The following is a 19,539-nucleotide window of genomic DNA, read 5'->3' on the forward strand; positions in this document are numbered from 1 at the left end:
CATAGGAATGCCCTGAATAGAAATACAGTACCACTGTGTGCTGACCTTTTGGAAAATCAAGCTTCATGAGACTTGATACTACATGGTTTTAAGCAGCAGAGTTGAAATTCCTGATCCATGACCTTTACATACTTCCCTAAATCTCTCAACATTAGGGACATGGTTAATCAGGAAGGAAGAAGCACTGGCACTCGTGGTAAATGCTGGTCTGCTGTGCTTCACGGGGTGGGCCTTCCTACTGCAACGTCAGAAACTCTCAGCTTTTACGTCATCAAAACTCTTAAGTCCTCCTGGTGCCTCTGTCTGCTAATCCCACCCTTCCAAGTCCAGCAAACGGACTGGGAAGAAGCGAGTGATGTCCCTGCACTAGCAGAGATGTTGGGAAGCCTTCTGCACATCCTCTATCCTCTTTAATTTGAACAGCTGCAAACAACCACATAACAACCTAACATTTTGCTGCCATGAATAAAGAGGTGTATTAACATCCCTGCCATGCCCCTCATAAATTTAGAGACAATTGAAGTCTTTTAAGGTGACTGTAAGTTACAGCTAACTGCTCCATGATTTAAAGCCAAGGTCTACGTCTGTTGTGTCTTTCTTCCAGGTTCATGTTGTTGCAAGAAAGGCAGAATCTGAATAGCATAAGCACAGTTCTTAAGTTCTTGCCTTCCATGAATTCATCATCAGATCAAAAGGAGAACCTCTGTGTAAGAACATGGAAATCTCCAGCCTTTGATTTGGAACAGATGAGGCACCCTATGTTCTTCTAAGATTATGAAATACCCTGTTGGCATAGCACAAAAAAATGAGAGGAAAGGGAACTGCACGAAATAATTCAAAACAAAGGAGTTGGAAATTCAAAATAGTACCAGAAACTGAGAATGACAGATTGAGAGAAGTGAGCAAATTGCAATTAACGGGACAGTTTTCACATCCAGAGAGGATGCTCCATCAGTCAACAAGCATGTGGCTAATTCCCCTGGCCCTCTGGACCAGTGGAGAACTGAACACAAGACAATTCAGTCTTCTAATGAGAAGACTAATTGAGGCAAAGCACATTTGGCTGGAGACATATACCTCTATCCATAATTTCATAATTGCATTTCCAAATTAAAGGAAGGAAAAGGACTGTGAACCAACTCCAGAAAAAAATAATCAACATGATTTTGAAATGGCAGGTCACTTGTTTCTTGAGCTTACTAAATAAAATCAATGACACCACTAAAATAAACTAGTACAGTTATCACAAAAGCTAGTCATATAAAGAAGGCTACTTTGTTTTTTTCTGGATATCAGAGAAAATTTTGGTGCAGAAAGCAATAAAACTCAGAAAGACCTAGGATTTTTATTTTTAAACTTATCATACCTAATGTTCATGAGCTACCCCAAGAAGGGTAAATTGGACAAAGCGTGACCCGTGCACCTACCTAGCGTGCTCAGCAGCACTGAGTCAGGCCAAAGGTCCGTCTACTCCGTATTCAGGCTCTGACAGCAGCCAACATCAGAAACTGTAGAAGAACAGGCAAGCTAACAGCAAATGTTTACTAAGGCAAAGCTGAAATGCTTTTGTCTTCATTGCCTTTGGACCTCTGTATGTGGTAATTACACATATAAATATTATTCCCCACTGCTGAGGGAAGGTAAGAGACCAAAGTTTGCTCTCTAGAAAAGCTACAAACTGACTGTTCTTACTGCCATGTACTTTGGGCTCACAGCATTATCAAGCCTGGGACAAACCTAAATCTAATTTTTAAGGCAAGGTTTGTAACACTGAAGTCTGTCTTTCTACATTTTTTAAATGTCTTTGAAAGGACTCAGCAAAGGACTGAGTTGTAAGGCTCAGAATTTCTCCCTTTTGTCCTGGTTCAAGAGAAAGAAAGGAAGAGCCCTGTCCTGCAAAAAGAAAAGGGCAGGAAACAAAGAGAGGCCAGGAGACCTAAAAGAAAGAGAAGAGGAACATGCTTACCTGCCATAAAGCAAGAACAATGCCTAAATATCAGAGCAATTAGCATTCAATAAATAAGGTGATGGCTTAATTAGATATAATCAGCTAGCAAACATCAAAAGGTCATCTGATATTAATTGTGAGCAGGCCAAATAGAGTTACTTAGAAAACTCTGTCTTGAGTAATTTCTCAGGGCTCAGCAATTTTGCATGCTTCTGTGATTTGCTCTTCTCTATTATGGTTGAACAACATTCTGCTAATTATTAATTGGATAATGATTTCTTTCTATTGCTAATTGAATAATGTGTTCAGAAGTGCGTTTTGAAAGCTTCCAGCTCTGGTGACTGTAAATATTGGTTATATCTTCACTGAAATAATGCGGTTTGGAGGCAGGTCCCAAACGATGGCCAGGGAGCCTATGTCCCTCTGCTCGGTAGGCCCAAAGCTACAGAAAAACCTGTGCGCTTGGGAGAGCAAGGCAAAGCTGCTTCCCTGCTCGCCTTGCAGAGGGCAGAAGGTGCCCAACACAGGGCAGCAAGTAGGAGAAACAACAGACCTCAGTCACCTGTAGAGGCAAGGGATTCAAATGAGGGAAGGTTTTAGTGGATCCCTGCCACGGGATAATCAAGAGCTCCATTGGATGCTCTGGCTCTGCAAGGTCCATGTCTTACTGCACCAGGCTGACATCAAGTGTGACTTATTACAAGACTATCCTGAATGCGTTTATTTAATCAGATTCTCTGTTTTGGGAGAGCAAGAGCCTGAACGTCTTTAATATTAAACTCTGGCTGGCTGGTTCACCCTTGGGGGAATGTTCCATGGGCAGCAAGAAGGTAGGAACATCTCACCACTCATTGCCCTCCCACCTCCAAACCTGAGGGGCTTAGGAGTACTCTGGAAGTAGACTGTAGAGGGAGCGCATACGAAGGGCTCTGCTTTACGTTACTGACCACCTCTGTAACTTCCACTATGGACTCTGTGTCAGGGCCATGTTACAATCGTTTTAATCAGGTAATAAGGTGAAAACAAGAAAGTAGAAAATAATCCTCTTGAGCTGGAATCCCACTCTCAACCACCTCCCTAAGAGAAGTCTGACCATTAAAAATGCCACATAAATATCACTGACAGAAAACAGGCTTCAAGGTTATTCAGAGAAGCCTCCCACATAGAGGAGCTCCTCTTTTTAATTGTAATAAAAGCCTCAAGTTTTTCAAAAGAGCAAGTCACTGCACAGACAAACCCACTCTCAAAACCCAGCAGTTCCCTTTTTGCAGAAGAAAAGGCATGTTGCGGGGGAAAGGTATGGTATTCCTCCTTCACGGGACACAGAGGCATAATCAATTGGCACAACAGCACATTGCTGAACACAAGCCACAAAAAGCTGCTTTATGAATCAGTGCAGCCAACTGGAACAGTAATAAACAGCTGCACACTGAATTCACTATAGGGTTGAATCACTTCATTCTTTTTTTTTTTTTTTTTTCTTTTTTTTTTCTTTTATCACATACAGCTCAGGCAACTGATCTTCATCCTGAAGACCCTCCACAGAGCAGCCCCACTTTTTCTGCTCCCTCTTCCTCAGGAACTTTCATGGTCCTGTTTGATTTATTAATCTCCACCTGAAACTCCATTTCCCTTCTCTGATCATACAGCTCACCAACAGGCCGCCAACCTATTATATGACATTGTGTAGTGTCCTGGGCATTTTGACTGGAAGTTTGAGAGAGCATCAGTGTTTTCAGTGGGTTGCAGGAAAAGTACACATTTGCCCTGCAGAAGCCAAGGTAAGATAAGAGTTGTTGTCTGTAAACCAATTTAGAGCAATGATTTTGATAAACTGCAAATTATGGAGACTAGAAGAGAATATCCAGATGAAATGACATTTCCTGCCCCACTGCTCCATTTCTGCCTTATCTCCAAGGCATCTGCTTTGTTTGATGTAGGCTACTTGATTAAATATAAGAATTCAAGCAGCTGCAAGGACAGAATCACAGCCTAAAACTTCAGCAAACCTGGAAACTGAGGTATATGCTGCATATCAATCTAGGCTGGAGATTGATATAGAATTCCAAGGATGAGACCACTGACTGCTAAAATCATTTGTACTTGGCAGGAGAGACAGAAGGGACATCACAGAGCCTCTGTAATTAAACATGGTTGTCTCAAGCAAATTCCTAATTCCCATATTAGAAACAACTGTAAGGATGGCAAATTTGGTGAGAAGGAATAAAAATACATCAACAATTTTAAAAAGTGAAATAGGATATATGTGCAAACAAAATGCTGATTGACATACAGCTTTTCCTTCTAATTTAGCTTATACTTTTATGGGATTTTAATACAAATAAAAGAAATCCATCTGGTATCATGACTTTGCACAGCCAAGTTCAGCACTGTTCTATTTAATTTCAATTGTAGGGAATGTCAGAAGATCCTTATACTAAACTGAAGAAAATCTTAGTACTAAGAACTGCAAGAAGATATTAGAAGACTCACATTCAACATTTATGGCTACTTTGTGAAAGCTGCTCCAATCCAGCAAGCACAAAGGTACACACATAAGACAGGGCACAACATGAACTGTTCAGTACGTAATTCTGCTCAGGATCAGGTTACGTGCATGTGCTGGGCACTTAAATATCCCCTTACCAGAACTGCTACAGTAAGATGGTTCCACAAGCCTGCCAGTCTTATCGTAACAGGCGATAGCTCGGAGTCGAACACCTTCTCCACATTCTTTGGTGTCTCCATGTAGTCTCATTCCTAATTGCAGCTCTGGTTTACTTCCTTCAATAATACAATCTGACCAATTTCCATGGGGCTCGGATGTAAACATCTCACAGGGGCACAGCTCGGTTTCAACTTGAGGATAAACTTCTGTATTCTGGCATTTGTCTCGCTTTCTGCTTCTCCCTGTTCCAACCACAGAAATCTGCTCGTTAGCTTAACATCTGCTGCTTTTGATAACAACACATCATATTATTTATACTTGCAGGAATTCAACACATTAGAACCAAGACAATCTGAATGTTAATATACAGCAATGCTTCTGAAGCATCTATTAGCCCTTGCCAGTGCTTTGGAGTGCAAGGACAATGTATTTATCTCCAGGGGCTACCAAAGAACCTGGAAATTCTGTCGTGATGGACACCGAGCAAAGTGCAAAGTCTTACTGTAGTAACGGTCTGCTGAGAAAATTCTTTGTAGTTTTATACAATATCATTTTTCCCTAATTATCTGATGCAAACAAATCGATTGTCTTGTCTCTATTCCCCTTGCAATCAATGGTTGCTAGGGCAACTTGCAAAGGAGTCTACATTAGTCAAAACTTCTTCTTTGAGGCTACTTTACAAATTAAACATGTACTTTGCACAAAAACTCTACTTTGAAGAAAACAGAAAAGATAATCCTTACAAAGTTATTAGGTCTAGAAAGCATTTCAATGGTTACATTTGGTTTAATGTTTTATTTTGCTCTATTCCTTAACAGATTTTTTAAAAAGGGTGTTTAAAGATCTTTCCTCTTCGGGAACTTCAGGAAGCAGAAGAACATAAATGGAACTGCAGTACAGCTCTTTGCAGTTGGACTCTCCAGACCCTGCTCCTGGAGGACAGCTACATCTCCTGCAAGTCCCAGCTACCAAAAGAGCTACCAAGAGAAGATAAAGAGCAGAATTCTTGCTCCTGAATCCCTCAAGGGAGACCCTTTGGTCTGTGTATAGACTCTGAAAGGAAAAATCAGTGCTGTTTTTGCCATGGGTTAGCCAAGGTGAAATGGAGTAATCTTTATGCTGTCTGAACTCAGGGATGTCTTTTCATTTGGCATCCACACAGAAGAGGAGACTCCATCTTTAGTAACAACCCCATCTATATCACAGCCTCAAAGTGCTCCTTTGGGATTCTGGACAGTCTAAAAATAGTTTGGCAAAAAGTTTTTAAAGTTGCAATGTCAAAAGAAATATTTTCTCTTTGCCATTGTACACATTGAGATATTAAAAACAAACAACCCTTTTTCTAATCCTGTACCAATAAAATCATTCCACCACATGTCTGGAGGAGCAGGAACTTGCCTGCCATCAATACAAGCCTTTTTGTATATACATGTGTATGTCCAAAGAGGACACATATTGTAGATCATTAATATCATTGTCCTCCAAGCTCCGTAGTTCTTTCAAAATTTTATTTTCAGAGTTCCAGGAAAAGTGAAAGGAATAACAAAAACAAAGAAACCCAAATAATGTAGACATCCCTTTTCAGCTAGCAGTGCAATGACAGTCAAGCTCTAAAGGCATTTATACAGCCAAATTTTAGGCATGTAACTTAGTGTGCCTAAATCTGCACCAGCAGCAGAAGGTGCTTCAGAGCACTGAGGCAGCCCCCAGGAAAACCTGCCTCGGGGGCTCCGTGCAGCCCACCGAAGCTTCCTCAGATTATCCTCTCTAATATCCAAATTATAGCAAATATTTATGAACAAATTCACATGAGGTGCAAGACGTATGAGTCTGCATACTTCAAGGAAAGTCTTCTAGAAGACTAAACAGACTGAGAGCTCTCTAGTGACATTTAAAGTATCTTATGTTCGACAAGCTGATGGAAACCAAAAACTCCATCAGGATGTATGCAGAGAGGCCTGGTGTGTTTTGCATCACGTTACTAAACGTGGGATCTGGGAGTTGGCTACATCTGCATGGTTTCTAAGTTTTGCCATTACGTGAAGCACATCAGATACAAGTAAGGATGCTAATAACCTCACACTTACATGACACTTTTTCCAATTTGTCCTGCCATCTGTTGTGTAGGAATCTTCCCTCTAACAAAGTTGCTATTAAAGGCCTATTTTGAGGGCAAAAGTGACATTCATTCCAGGCTCGTTAGAAAGAAGTAGTTTTAGAGTTAGTGATGGAGATATGTTTATTATCTTCACGGACTGCTTTAAAAATTACTAATGAAAATTTTCAAGGACACAAGCTCTTCAAATAAATAGTATTTTCTTTTTCAGATTGAATTAATTTCTGTATGCTAATAAATATTATATATATTCCATGTTATCAGGTAGCACACACTATATACTAAAATCACATGAAATATTAAAAATTTACCTAGCTATGGAAAATGCAGTTGTATCCATAATACAGTGAATATTTGACTGTATTTTAGTTAACCAAAGACTTGTCTAAAAAGTTCCATTTTCACCATAATGACTTTGATTTTTTTTTGTGTTTTGTAGTAAGTCTTTTACTTCTCTAGTAATGACCAATTTCACATGTAGAGTCTATGATTACTTACAACGTAAAATGAATAGTACTATCAAAAACTGAGCAGGAGGCAAACACTTAGCAAACAATTAGGAGATTCCCACTAAACAGAATTGTTAATGAACTCTTATAATGAAGTCAAAGCATTCATTTGAGTGTAGACATATGGTGTAGAACAGGGTACAATTTATACAATCTTATGAAAAAGGTGAAATACAAATGGTAGAGGACTCTTAACATCATTAAGTATTTCCCAAACAGCACATTCTTTATATCCTTGGACTGAGTCCATATGGACGAGATTTTCTTCAGTACTTTTGTTCTCCGGCTACACAATGAGGGCCAGCTCCAATTTTCATGTTTTGTGCAAAGACAGATCAGCAGCACTTTCATCCAGTGCCCCTTTGGAGTGATGGTCAAATTAAAACCAATGTCCAATTTTGTTGCTGCTTTGCTTTCTGCTGTTTTCTGGATTTCTCTGCTGCCTCCCAGCACCACTTGAGATACTTGTTTCATTATAACCACTTGCCCTGCAGAAAGCCTTGGCTGGGAGAGAGCTGAGAAAACAAGAGTTCTTCCTATCCTGAAGGAGGGAACCTGATAAAGTCCTATCTGTGTCTCCCAAAGGGCAGAGCTGGACGGCCTTTGCTCACAAAAGCAGTACGAGTGAAGAGATAAGCATCAAGACCTGAAAATAGAGACCATGTTTCGTCCACTTAGTTGAATGGACCCAAGTCTGATGCAGAATGGAGTAAGAAAGGGGATATCATAGACCACAATTTTGTGTAACTTGCACACATATTTGTAAAGAAAATTCAGACTTAAAATATGAAGAAGTAACTACTCAGTTAATTTCTTACAGTATATTACACTTTCTATAAGATCTGGCATATATTTTTTCTGATAGAGATGGAGGACTTCTATTCATTTAAAAAGACAGGCATTGAAAAAGAGAACTTTTAGAATAAATTCTTTGACAGAAACAATAGAATATTTTACAATAATGACTTTCATGTAAAAGAGAAATCTTTATCCTTTAATTAGCCATACTCATGAATGAAACAGTTTGATTCAGGACAAGAGGCAGTGGGCAGAAATTGAAGCACAGGAAGTTCTGCCTGAGCGTGAGGGGGAATTTCTTCCCCGTGAGGGGGAATTTCTTCCCCGTGAGAGTGACGGAGCCCTGGACCAGGTTGCCCAGAGAGGTTGTGGAGTCTCCTTCTCTGGAGATATTCAAAGCCCGCCCGGATGCAACCCTGTCTGACATGCTCTAGTGACCGTGCTGAGCAGGGGGGTTGCACTAGACGATCTCCAGAGGTCCCTTCCAACCTTACTGATCCTGTGATTCTATGATTCCATTTTGTTTGTATAATGCGATTGAAAGCTACTCAAAACTTGGATCATTCCAACAGTAACAAACTGAATAACCAAACAGTCATGCAGAGGAGATATTTTTACAACAAGGCTTCATTTTTTACTTAGTGTTAGAAGTCTTCAATGTTTCCTCTCTAGCAGTGCAGCAAACCTCTAATAACGGAGCAAACTAAACCCAGCTAAACCATAGTACTTAAATGCAAAACAAATATATGTGAAGTTAGAAGTATGCAGGATAACAATACATTAAAATTCTGACAAATCTTCTTAAAAACGCATAATTAATTTGGATTTGATTTAGCCAAGCGTGGAGAGGGAAAGACAACTCCTAATAAAACAAGTGGCCCTGAACTATTAATGTTATCCAGTTTCAAAGGTTTTCAGTTTGGCCAGCATTCAAGTAACATAATTACAAAATACAACTGTAAGTATGGGAAAATGTACCCTGAAATGGTTTCAACTAAAGTGCTTCATTAATATATATAAAAGATCAAACAAAATGAGTTTAATGATATCAGGTTTTCCTCATTCATGATATTAATATGTAGTGTTGAACTACTGGATACTGCTGAACACAAAACTCCCAGGCTTAAACTTCACCCGGATTGCATCTTAACAGCCTTAAAGAGAAGAATACATTGATTTTTGTTCTTGTATAACACATTTATCTCATGCTTCCCAGATTAACTGGTCAAATACACTCACACATCACATAGTCACTGTTTTCTTTATTTGGTTTATGCCTAAAATGGCTTGTATTTAATTTACAGTGTATACAAAACACTTCCCAGCACTGCACTATCCTCTCCCTGCAACATGCATGCATAAAGAAGGCAATGATCAATATCTGATCAAAACTCAATTCACCAACATCTGAGAAACATTATTTGCAAGTATTGCCATGAGATAAATATTATAATGAGATTAACTATACCTGTGAGTGAACGTCTTCTAGTTTTTGTTGATTCACAGTCAGAAGAGCATGCTGTAAATTTAGACCAAGGGGTAAACGTGCAGTCATCTTTGCAGGGAACGACACACTCTTGTACAAGAGAAGGCATAGGTCCTGTCCACTTCATGCATTCAGTGACATCTGCAGAATCGTTGTTCTCCGAGAGGCATGTAACAGCTGAAGAGTAAAAGTAGAGAAATTTTTATATGGCTTTATATGTTGGATTATACTCTATTCAGCTGGTACTTGTGCTCTATGTGAGATTCAATCTTCCGGGTTAATAGTATAAAGCTGATTTATTTTTAGGTCATTATTCATGTACCATTCAAACCTGTGCTAGAAGCTTCACAAAACCATAAAGACATACTGTTATTTCAACAATTTTGTTATCTACATCATGACGTAAATGTGGTATTCTCAAGGAGCTGGTCATTTTGTGTGTTGGGGCGACAGTTCAAGAAATGGTGACATTTGGTCAAGGCCAGGATTCCCAAGCTGTGATGTATACACCATCCACGGAATTGAAATCACTTCACTATTTCATCCACAGAACTGAAAAAGAAAAGAAAACCTGCCACTTTTTCCATGTAGGGTGAGGAGAAGAGCTGCCTGAGCGGCAGATGCTACGTAGGCAGCTAAACGCTTCTTGCGGCGAGGTGTGAGCACCAGGTCTCTTCCGCAAGACCTCTAGGCGAGAGCTCCAGGCGTCACGCCGCCGAGCAGGGCTCTCCCACCCCAGCCACATGAACCTTTAAGCCTCTTCTGCATTAATTAAGATCGCCAGGAGGGAGGGCTGCGGCCTGGCAGCCAGGCTCCCTTGGCTGGCGAAAGGGGGAACACAGCTCCACTGGGGGAGGTCCTGGGCCTCCCACCTCTTGGGCAACCCCTTGCAGAAAGGGGACGTCAGGAGCTCCTGCAGCCATCACAGTTTATTTCTGTTTCATTTCTGATCTGTACCCTCTTTCCAGAGCCCCCCTGTCCTTTTCTGGAGCTAACATGCAACCACTAATGGCACTGGGGTAGTGGCACTACATAGCCATGATGAGAGGACAAAAGTATTGATGTATAAATCTCAGTCACAGGAGGCCTGTAATAAAACTTTTTAAAGTTTCATTGAATTAATATTAAGTAATTATAATAAATAAAAATAGCCTGCACATCACGGAGCCTTTCATTTTATTAATAATAATTAATTCTCACAAAATCTCTAAGATTATATGCTATTTATATCCTACATTGTAGGTTAAACAAGGCAAAGATAGGTTGTGACTTGATTAAAGTAATAAAGCCAGGGACAGAATCAGGAATGAATCTGGCCCCAGGAGTTTAGTCATGTCAGAGTCTGATTTCATGCAAGTCCACACACAGTATCATAAAGCTACAGAAGATGAAATGATTTAATCCAAATTTTATTATTTAACAACCTGCAATATTATTTTATGGAGATTCCTAAATAATTCAGGTTTTTGAGGTCACATATATTTTTGCTTGTTACCAATGCTCAATATAACCAGGAGTGCATGAAGAAAAAGAGAAATATGACTCATTGTTTTCCTATAGTTAAAGATTTACTGGGGTGTAACTTTGCAAAGAAGTTTCATGAATTTTATTTTTTAGCTATAGTATTGTATGAGAGAAAGGGATGAGGTGGCAACCACCTGGCAATAAAAAATAATTTATTAAAATGTACTTAGATTTCAAAGGAAAAATCAGCATTTTAAAGAGCATGCAAAAGGCAAGCAATTGCTGAAGTCTCTTTAGACTCCAGTGAAAGTAAATCAGCATATTAATAACTACCTCTAAATTGCTGATGCTTGCCTTTCACTTCCAATCTTTTTGACCCTTCCTATCTCTCAGCACTGGCAGCCAGAAGCTTGGAGAGATTCCTGCTCTCAATCATGAAAGCGTGAGGACAGAGGTCACCAGGCTGTAGGAGAAAGCGTGGTAATTGCCCTCTTGAGGAGGGTTAAACAAGTAGGAGACTCCGATGCCCAAGGTCTGTGGCGCCTCGTTACCCTCACCAAGGACACTGAAGAGGATGCAGTGCAAAGTTGTCCGCACAAAGCCAGGCTGAGTGCATGCAAACACCCTTTTCAGCAGTGCCACAACCTGCCAGAAGTGACCAACATCCTACGCCGCAGGACTTATGGAGCAATGTTTGCAATTGCAAAATGAAAAAAAAAAATCACTTTGCAATATCTACTCTATCTGACAGAAGACCACAACTTTTTCACGACACAACTGATGGTGACATAAGTGATGGAACTGTTAAGTATCAGTGGTAAAACAGACTGTCCATGCTGCAATGAGTTAATATCGACTGGCCAGATCCTCTGCACAGATGTCCTTAATTTTAAGCACACAAATAATTCCCTGAGTTCAGTGAGGCTATTCACATGCTAAAAGTAATGAATATATAGGAATGTATGAGATCAGGGCAAATATTTGACAGAAATTAGGGAGCTTAAAGAAATTAGTGGTAATAAGAAACAAAGATAAAGAAAAGTTAAATAAAAAAAAATGAATAACGCAATGTTAGCGAACGACTCCTCAGATCGTAGCGTAGATGGGCAGGGAGGGCAGAGAGGCCCCACTTGCTTTAAGCACAAAAAACCAAGGGGCCAGGCCTGGCATGGGAGGGAATTCATTTCTGCTCAGAGCTCGCTAACATCTTCCAAGACGATGCCAATGCATGACTTGTTCACTCTGCTCTTAATTATCTTCAAAAGCCTGAACTGAATGCACCTGATCTTCCAAAGCCCTTTTCCGCACATCAGTCGTAAGAGAAGACGTGATTTCTTATATATGCTGTTTGAGGTGAGCAGCACAAATCGCTAAAATAAATTAAATAATCAAGCAAATGCCTACTAGGGCATTTTAATGGACTCACAAATAGCAGATAGGAAGCTGCACAGCTCTAAGTTTGTTCATGGTAAGAATCATCTCGTCCTTGCCTGTTGCAAATTTATTTCCCAGTTAAGCTACCTTTATCTTTCAAGAAAAAAATATTTTCAAATGCGGGCACTTCCAGAAGCTGAATGAAACAAATTTGGTTCTGGAGGGAACTTTAGGCAAGTTAATAAAACGATTTCTCCTTGATGGTTTCAGTCTACTGATTGGTTTGGCTCATATGTGTTTTCTGTTACAAGAAAAATATTTCCTCATGATCCTCTGTCACAATGCTTTTAAATAAATCCACACCACAAAGCATCTTCTGCTATGTCAACATCCCAATTTGTTTTTAAGGGAGATACCACCGACGGTAAATGCAGTCCATTTCAGCCCTATACATTGAGTTAAAAAAAAAAAAAAAAGTAAAGAAAAGAAAAAAAGCCACATTATAACTATAAATCCCTCTTGGACACAATATGTGATTTCTACCATCTCTGCAGCATTTTAAGTTGACACAAATGTATGAATAGAAAGAGCTAATAACAGGACACAGACAAATAACGGGTTTCAAACTATAATCTTGATTCCCACAAAGAGGAGAACTGCAAGATTTCCTTCTGAACTCTGGCTATTCTTTCTTATTACTGCCAGCAAACATCACCAAACTGGAACTAAACTCTTGGAGCCAAGCTCAACGACAACAATTTAATGCCATTCTGTTGATATAAAACAATAGCTGGCACACAAAAAGTGTATCTTCTTTGATAGCAATAAAAAGGAGAAGATAGTGAATTAAATTGAAAGGAACCCAAGTTTAAAACGTTAAAAGAAAGTATCTTTTTATCAAGCAAAGAGCTGACCGTGGCCTGGCCGCCGGCGGGCGCGCTGCCTGCCGCGAGGAAAACCCCTTCCCAGGGCCGAGCCGGAGCGATGCAACGGACTGCTGGAGACGCCCGTCGAGACGCCAGCACAAGTCGGTGATTAATATTAGCAACATAAGTTGCTGCCGCTGCAACCTTTTGGATTCAAGACAGAAATCAATGGTGAATTGAAAGGTTTGGGGGGGATGTTTCCCTTCGACTGCTAACAGAGCCTTTCAGTACCACAGCCTCCGTCTTCGTGTCTTCGTGTCATCGCAGCATAGGGCATCTGGAAGCAATATTCCTTAACTACATTTATCTTTAGTTAAAACTAAATAGCAGACATTTATTCTGTAAACTTTTAGATGGTGAAATCAAATGCTTTTATGTTGCCAAGTTGCAGAGATGCTGAATACATCTTTAGAGGACTTTCTATCACTCCTGAAAAAATATGGGAGCATCAAACTGGCAGAACTTGTGTGCTCTCCATAGGTGTACACGACTTACAGTGCTATAGGCACTTCCAACACGAGTGAATATATTTAGAAAGAAATATTATGGGCACAACATCCAAGTAATAAAGAAAGATAACAAAAATACGGTTCCTCTTAAGCAAAAATCCAATTATAGACATTCTGGGTAATCACATTTATTTACCAAAGTTATAATCAGACCTCCTTCAAAAACACATTTCAATAGTTTTGAAAGCATATAAAGTTGAAGAGTGTGAATATCAAATACCAAACAGTGACATTACATTGTATCATGGCACTTCTATTGGGGGTACCTGTATTAGAGGTTTTGTAAGCCTGGAATTAAATGTCATTGGAACATCTGAACACAGCACCTGGTATCTTCACACAGGCATGCTCAGGCTGGACACGAAACCTAAGCTATGTTCAAGTATCAGTCACACGACGGGACTTACCACTCGTGTAACGGGATGCCCTACAACAAATAGGAGATTGGACAAGACGATGTAATCACCTTTTGGGGTTTCAAATTTTATGAATCTGTGAAAGATCAAAGCCAGAAAGTAAAGTCCAAGTAATTATCTTAACGCAACGTTTATCTTCATAATGTTCAGAAAAATTCTTATTCTGTACTGCATTAATTATTCTCATTACCCCTCAATATAATAATAACTAGGTAATATTATCTGTTACATGTATCACTAATTATGTGTGAAAAAGGAGTTCAGGGATAATATAACTTTTAAAATAAAGCAACTGTAAAGATCCAGACTTGCTGACTCTAAGCATAGTCTCATAAATCATGATGATATCATTTATTTTCTATATTGATGCTCCTTCATACTCACAACTTAGGGGATTTCTCCAAAATCTCAAGTGGAGCATTTCATTATTCTCAGCGAGTTACACAACCCCTAATTAGAGAAGATCTTTCAGAGACCAGAGGCTCTGCTGAGACTCAGGTTCAAGCTTAAGACCCAGGTCACAGGAGGACACATGTATGCGCTTAACTTCCCTGCCGGGAACACTGCCCTGGGACTGAGCAGAGCTCACTGCAGGGACGTGAAGGGTGTCCAAGACCTTGGCTTACGAAAGGAAACCACAACAAAAAAGTAAGTCAGAAGAAAAGAGCAAGAAAAGAGCTGGGAGGATATCAAAAGCAGAAGTCTAGTAAAAACTACTGAAGTAGATTTGGAACAACTAGTTAGAAAGCAAAGAAACCAACTTTGAGATCAGCAGTTTTCCCATTTTGTAATTATCAATGATATTTAGTAGCACTAAAGGGCTAATAAATTCCTCTAAACAAACAGAACACTGAATTAACACAGACCCCAGAGAGCTTGTCCTCTAAGCAAGCAAAGGCTCCGTATGGGGGCTGGGAAGCAATGAAAGTGGAAAACGTCAACAGAAAGATGAAGGAAAGTGATGGGAATGATGTGAATGAAATGGGCTGGGAAGAGGAGGGTGGGAGGAAGGTCACGTGTTGAACGGCTTTGTGGAGAAGGGACCATAACAAGAAAAAGGGAGGAGAATTGGGACAATCAGGAGGGGGAAGAAAAAAAACATATAAAACAACAAATCCATTGCAAGGTGCAAGGTCCATGTTTCAGCTGCAGTGTGGGCTTTGGGTTTCTTGCTGCCGTCTTCCCTAAGTATATAGGTATCTGGGCAAAAGATGGGCGGATCTAGGTACACTCTCCTGCAGCTCCAGTCACCCGAGGGGAAGGACCAACTCTTCCTGCAGGTTCTTAGCCGGCCCATGGGTCAGAGATTCGTGGTTAAAACCCAACAGCAAGCGCGAGAACGGCTCGGTTCGTCTGCAAGGGACGAAACGCCCCGAGGCCGCCCGCCGAAAGCAGCACGAGCAGCGCAGGCAGACCTCGGCGACCTGACGCCTCAATCTGCGCACGCTACCGGGCCATTTTAAAGCAAGTTGTTAGAGTTTGCTTTGGTACTTATGGATGACGTTACTGCTTATATGGTTAGGAACAGGTGATCACCAAGAGAATTCAATAGTAGATGTCAATTTAGCTAAGCTATGTGATTGGATGTTTTAATTCCTACTTGTCCCTGAACCGACATTGTCCACTGCTTAAGGAGAAACAGAATAAAGAGCTTATATAGCTATAAGAGCCATTTCTCCTACCACTCGAACTCTGAATAAAAAACATGAGATTGACACATCAATGCCTAGCACCATTTTCATTTCAAGTGTTTTCTTATTACAGTGGTTCATACGCCGCATGGCTAGAGAGACAATATAATATGATTTTTTAATGTTTCAAATTTACTTTGGCCAGTGAATAACTGCAGTCTGAATGCTTCTATGTTATGCTATCAATCAAGGAATCTTTCACAATTTTTCCCTTTTTTCCGATTTATTACAGGTTTTGAATTGCCTTTACTTTCATTTTCTATTAAAAAGAAAATCAATGAAAGTGCATTAGATGATTTATGAAATAAATTATGCTTCTGCTCCTTTCAGGGAACTAAACAAAATACAATAATATGCTTTCTTTCTTTCTCTTTCTATGGCCCACAGTTAGTAAAAGAACTAGAGTTCAATTTATTTGTAGCACTAGTCAAGAGGTTACACTTAAGATGAATTATTTTTTGTACAACTCAAAAACAAAAGTAAGATGTCCTGTTATATACACATTGAGAATGCAGTAAATGAAAAGAATTAAACAGGCCAAATAAGACAAGAGATTCAAAATGAAAATCAAACATCACATCTGCAGTATTTTTAGTAACTCAAATCAGAAAATCACTTAGCTGAACACTTGGAAAGCACGCATGGTGCTTGGCCTGAGCTCAGCTGTCACTTGCCACTGTATTTAGTGAGAGCTGGATGAGCTTGAAAATATGAGAACTCTAATTCAGCTTGTTTTATTTCAGCCAGGTCCAGTTTTCAGTAGCAGCGTATGGCCATCTTTCATGGCAGGAGCAGCGAGTTGAACACTGCAGCCAGCTAACGCAGCAAACCCCAGCTTAGAAAGGTCTTGGAAGACACCCAAGCCTTCGGCAAAACCATAAACTCATCAGACCAAATGGACGTTTCAATCTGAACTCTGATTATCAGTTTGACAAAATTATCTGTTCATCTCGTGTTTCAGATAACAAGACATCAGAAAATATTGCATTATATGGGTTTAGATAGATATATCTGAAAATCTTACAGCAGAAGGCAGGCACTTTGCCATTTCACTCCACCTAGTCCTTACAGCAAAGTCCAGATATTAAATTCAGAGCATGACACTAACGCACCAACATATATTACATCACCCCCAGCTTTATATTAAAAACTAATATGGTCCAAGTTACCATACAGAGATTTTCATCTCCCCTTTCTTCTCAGCTCCCGACTCTCCCGCTCCACGCCGGCGCTGGCTCGTCTTGGCATTCAGAACAACTTCCTCTCGTCTGCTAGTCACAGACTGACAACCTGCTGCTGGGAACACGGGATATACGGCCCCTTCAACAACATTTCAATTAATCCTGTTGCCTCCTACTGCCGCGTGCCTGTCCTCCCCCCGGCCCCAAGTTAATTCTGCTCTCAGTGCCCAGCTCCAGTCCTATCAGCTATGCTCCCAGCCCCACGTAAATCTGTCCTCCAGGCACTTCGCCTTCAGTCTAACCCTATTTATTCTGCCTCTCAGCTCCAGACACCACAGTCTTCCCAGGCACTTGATCATTTCTGCCAGTTCTTTTCTCCCTCTCATCCGCGATTAGAGGCTGTAAAGGTTCTCAGGGTCTGGTGACTTCCAGATGTTTCAGAGGTTTTACAGGTCTACTCATGGGAGATAAAAGCTGAAAAACTTCAACTGCCGCTATGCGAAATGCTATATTGTGGGAGACCCTCAAAGAAGGGCCTCTAAGGAGCTACGTAGGTCCCTCTGAACCAAAAGAAGTAAAGACCTAACCAGTGACCCAAATCTTGTCTGTTGACTCTATGTTCTCACCTAGAAGAGATGGGAAACTGCTGCTGAACTCTGAGGGGTTACTCCAGGCTGGGGGGAGAGAAGGGGGGCTGGCACCCAGAAGTCCCCCTTATTGCTAGTTGTCCTCTTCAGATTTGGTGTCAAGACTTCTAAATAAGCACATCTGCCTTGACTGTTTTCTCAAATGGATATAAGAGATGTTTTTGAACTTGACAGGCATTTTATTGAAGAAAACAAGAAGCCCTTATGTCCAGCAAGAAAGGTCTCTGACTTTGAAGAATCTTATTTTCTAGAATAGCTAAGAGTTATCAACCTTTGAATAACTACCCAAAAAAAATAGGCCAAGGCTGCATAAAAACAAGAAAAGATACGGGTCCTGCTCAGAAGCCTTTATCATGTCTGCCCCAGCTAAGCTGTAATCAAAGTTATGAAAGCCAAAAACCAAGCAAGAGCAAGTATCTCAGTGAAGGCTCACACAATACCAGCTTTTTGCCTCTCGAGGAGAGCAGCAGTATACAACAGGGTACTTACCCTTCCTCTGGGGCAAACCACCAGGCACAGTCTTGCTCACGTGAGACATGGGACGTTGCAGGGGGGATAAAGGCAGCACAAATTAGTCTGAAGTTGCACAGGTCTCCTCATTACGAAAAGGGTTGTGCTGCTGCCTGTTGTCTGTTGAGGTGAATTCATTCCGTTTACTCCAAAATTCACATTTGCCCACTGTCTGACCACAGAGCTAACATCTAAGCGAGGATAACAGGATTGGTCTGAAACTCTCAATTCCCTCCTGGTGATACTGCATGCCTAATGTTGTTTATACCATTAAGCCTCACTAAAGATATTCAGATTTGCACTGGTGTAAAACAAAGACTAAAATATGCCCTATTCTACTTTTGCTTTACTACCCACACTTTTCCAGAATTCAGATAATCAAGGTGTTTTATAGCATACAGACTTGTCATCTTTATCAAAATCCCAAATTAGAGTTTAAGAACTACTAACATGGAAATTTGAAAGACTCCTTACTACATCTATTTTCCAGTCATGGTAACTTCTGTTATATATTGTTGGAGTACCAATGCATATTGCATTCAGGGTCTTGCATACAACTTTCCGTTTCAGCCACCACTTTCCTACAGCAAAGAACAGATAAGAACGTTAAATGCTTTCAGGTCTGAAGTCTGGATACTCATACAGAGTCCAAAACTGATAAATAACTAAATCTACTCTGACTGAAGCTAATAGAAATGTACACTCACATAATTTATGATATCTAAATTAAGTATCTCTCAGCTAGTCTAGAATATTGTCCTCCTTCCAAGCCAAAACAAAGATACTGCACTTGAGACTGGAAGGCCAATCTGTACTTAGAAAAGGATTAAAGGCACCAAAAGGGACCGAGGAACGGTTCGCAGGGCCAAACCCTGAGAAATCAAACGTGTTGGGCTTTTCAGCAGATTTGCCTAATGGGACACCTCAGCATACTGGTTTGAATGCCAGTAATACCAAGCCACAAGCTGATATATGGGAGTTTCACAGCTGTATATAATGTACAAATTATACATCTAGAAATGTTTTTTACACATCATCTTAAACATTTTTAGTGTGGGGAGAAAAAAAGTGTTTTACAAAAACCTTACCTCAGGGCATTATTTCTTTCTAAAGCAGAGAAAAAAAATGAAAAAGCAAAAAAATGAAACTCATCAGAAGAGACTGAACAGTTCAAGGCACTGAAGGACAAATTTTTCATCGTGTGTTTAAACCTCTCATTACCCTCAATATTACCTTCAGTATAAAATTCATATTTTTCCTAGATCATTTTAAGTAAACTTTTTAATGTGAGCCAAG

General features: G+C 40.2%; 1 protein-coding gene across 1 annotated transcript in view; it reads right to left on the reverse strand.

Moving 5' to 3' along the window:
- Nucleotides 1–19,539, reverse strand: part of THSD7B (thrombospondin type 1 domain containing 7B) — a 257,577-nt gene that overhangs the window by 88,587 nt on the left and 149,451 nt on the right. The window contains 2 exon segments of the mRNA XM_062578475.1: nucleotides 4,595–4,858; nucleotides 9,508–9,702. Coding sequence (XP_062434459.1) covers nucleotides 4,595–4,858; nucleotides 9,508–9,702 — 459 coding nt within the window.

The sequence above is a fragment of the Rhea pennata genome, chromosome 6 (assembly GCF_028389875.1).
Source record: "Rhea pennata isolate bPtePen1 chromosome 6, bPtePen1.pri, whole genome shotgun sequence".
In the NCBI taxonomy this organism is placed as follows: Eukaryota; Metazoa; Chordata; class Aves; order Rheiformes; family Rheidae; genus Rhea; species Rhea pennata.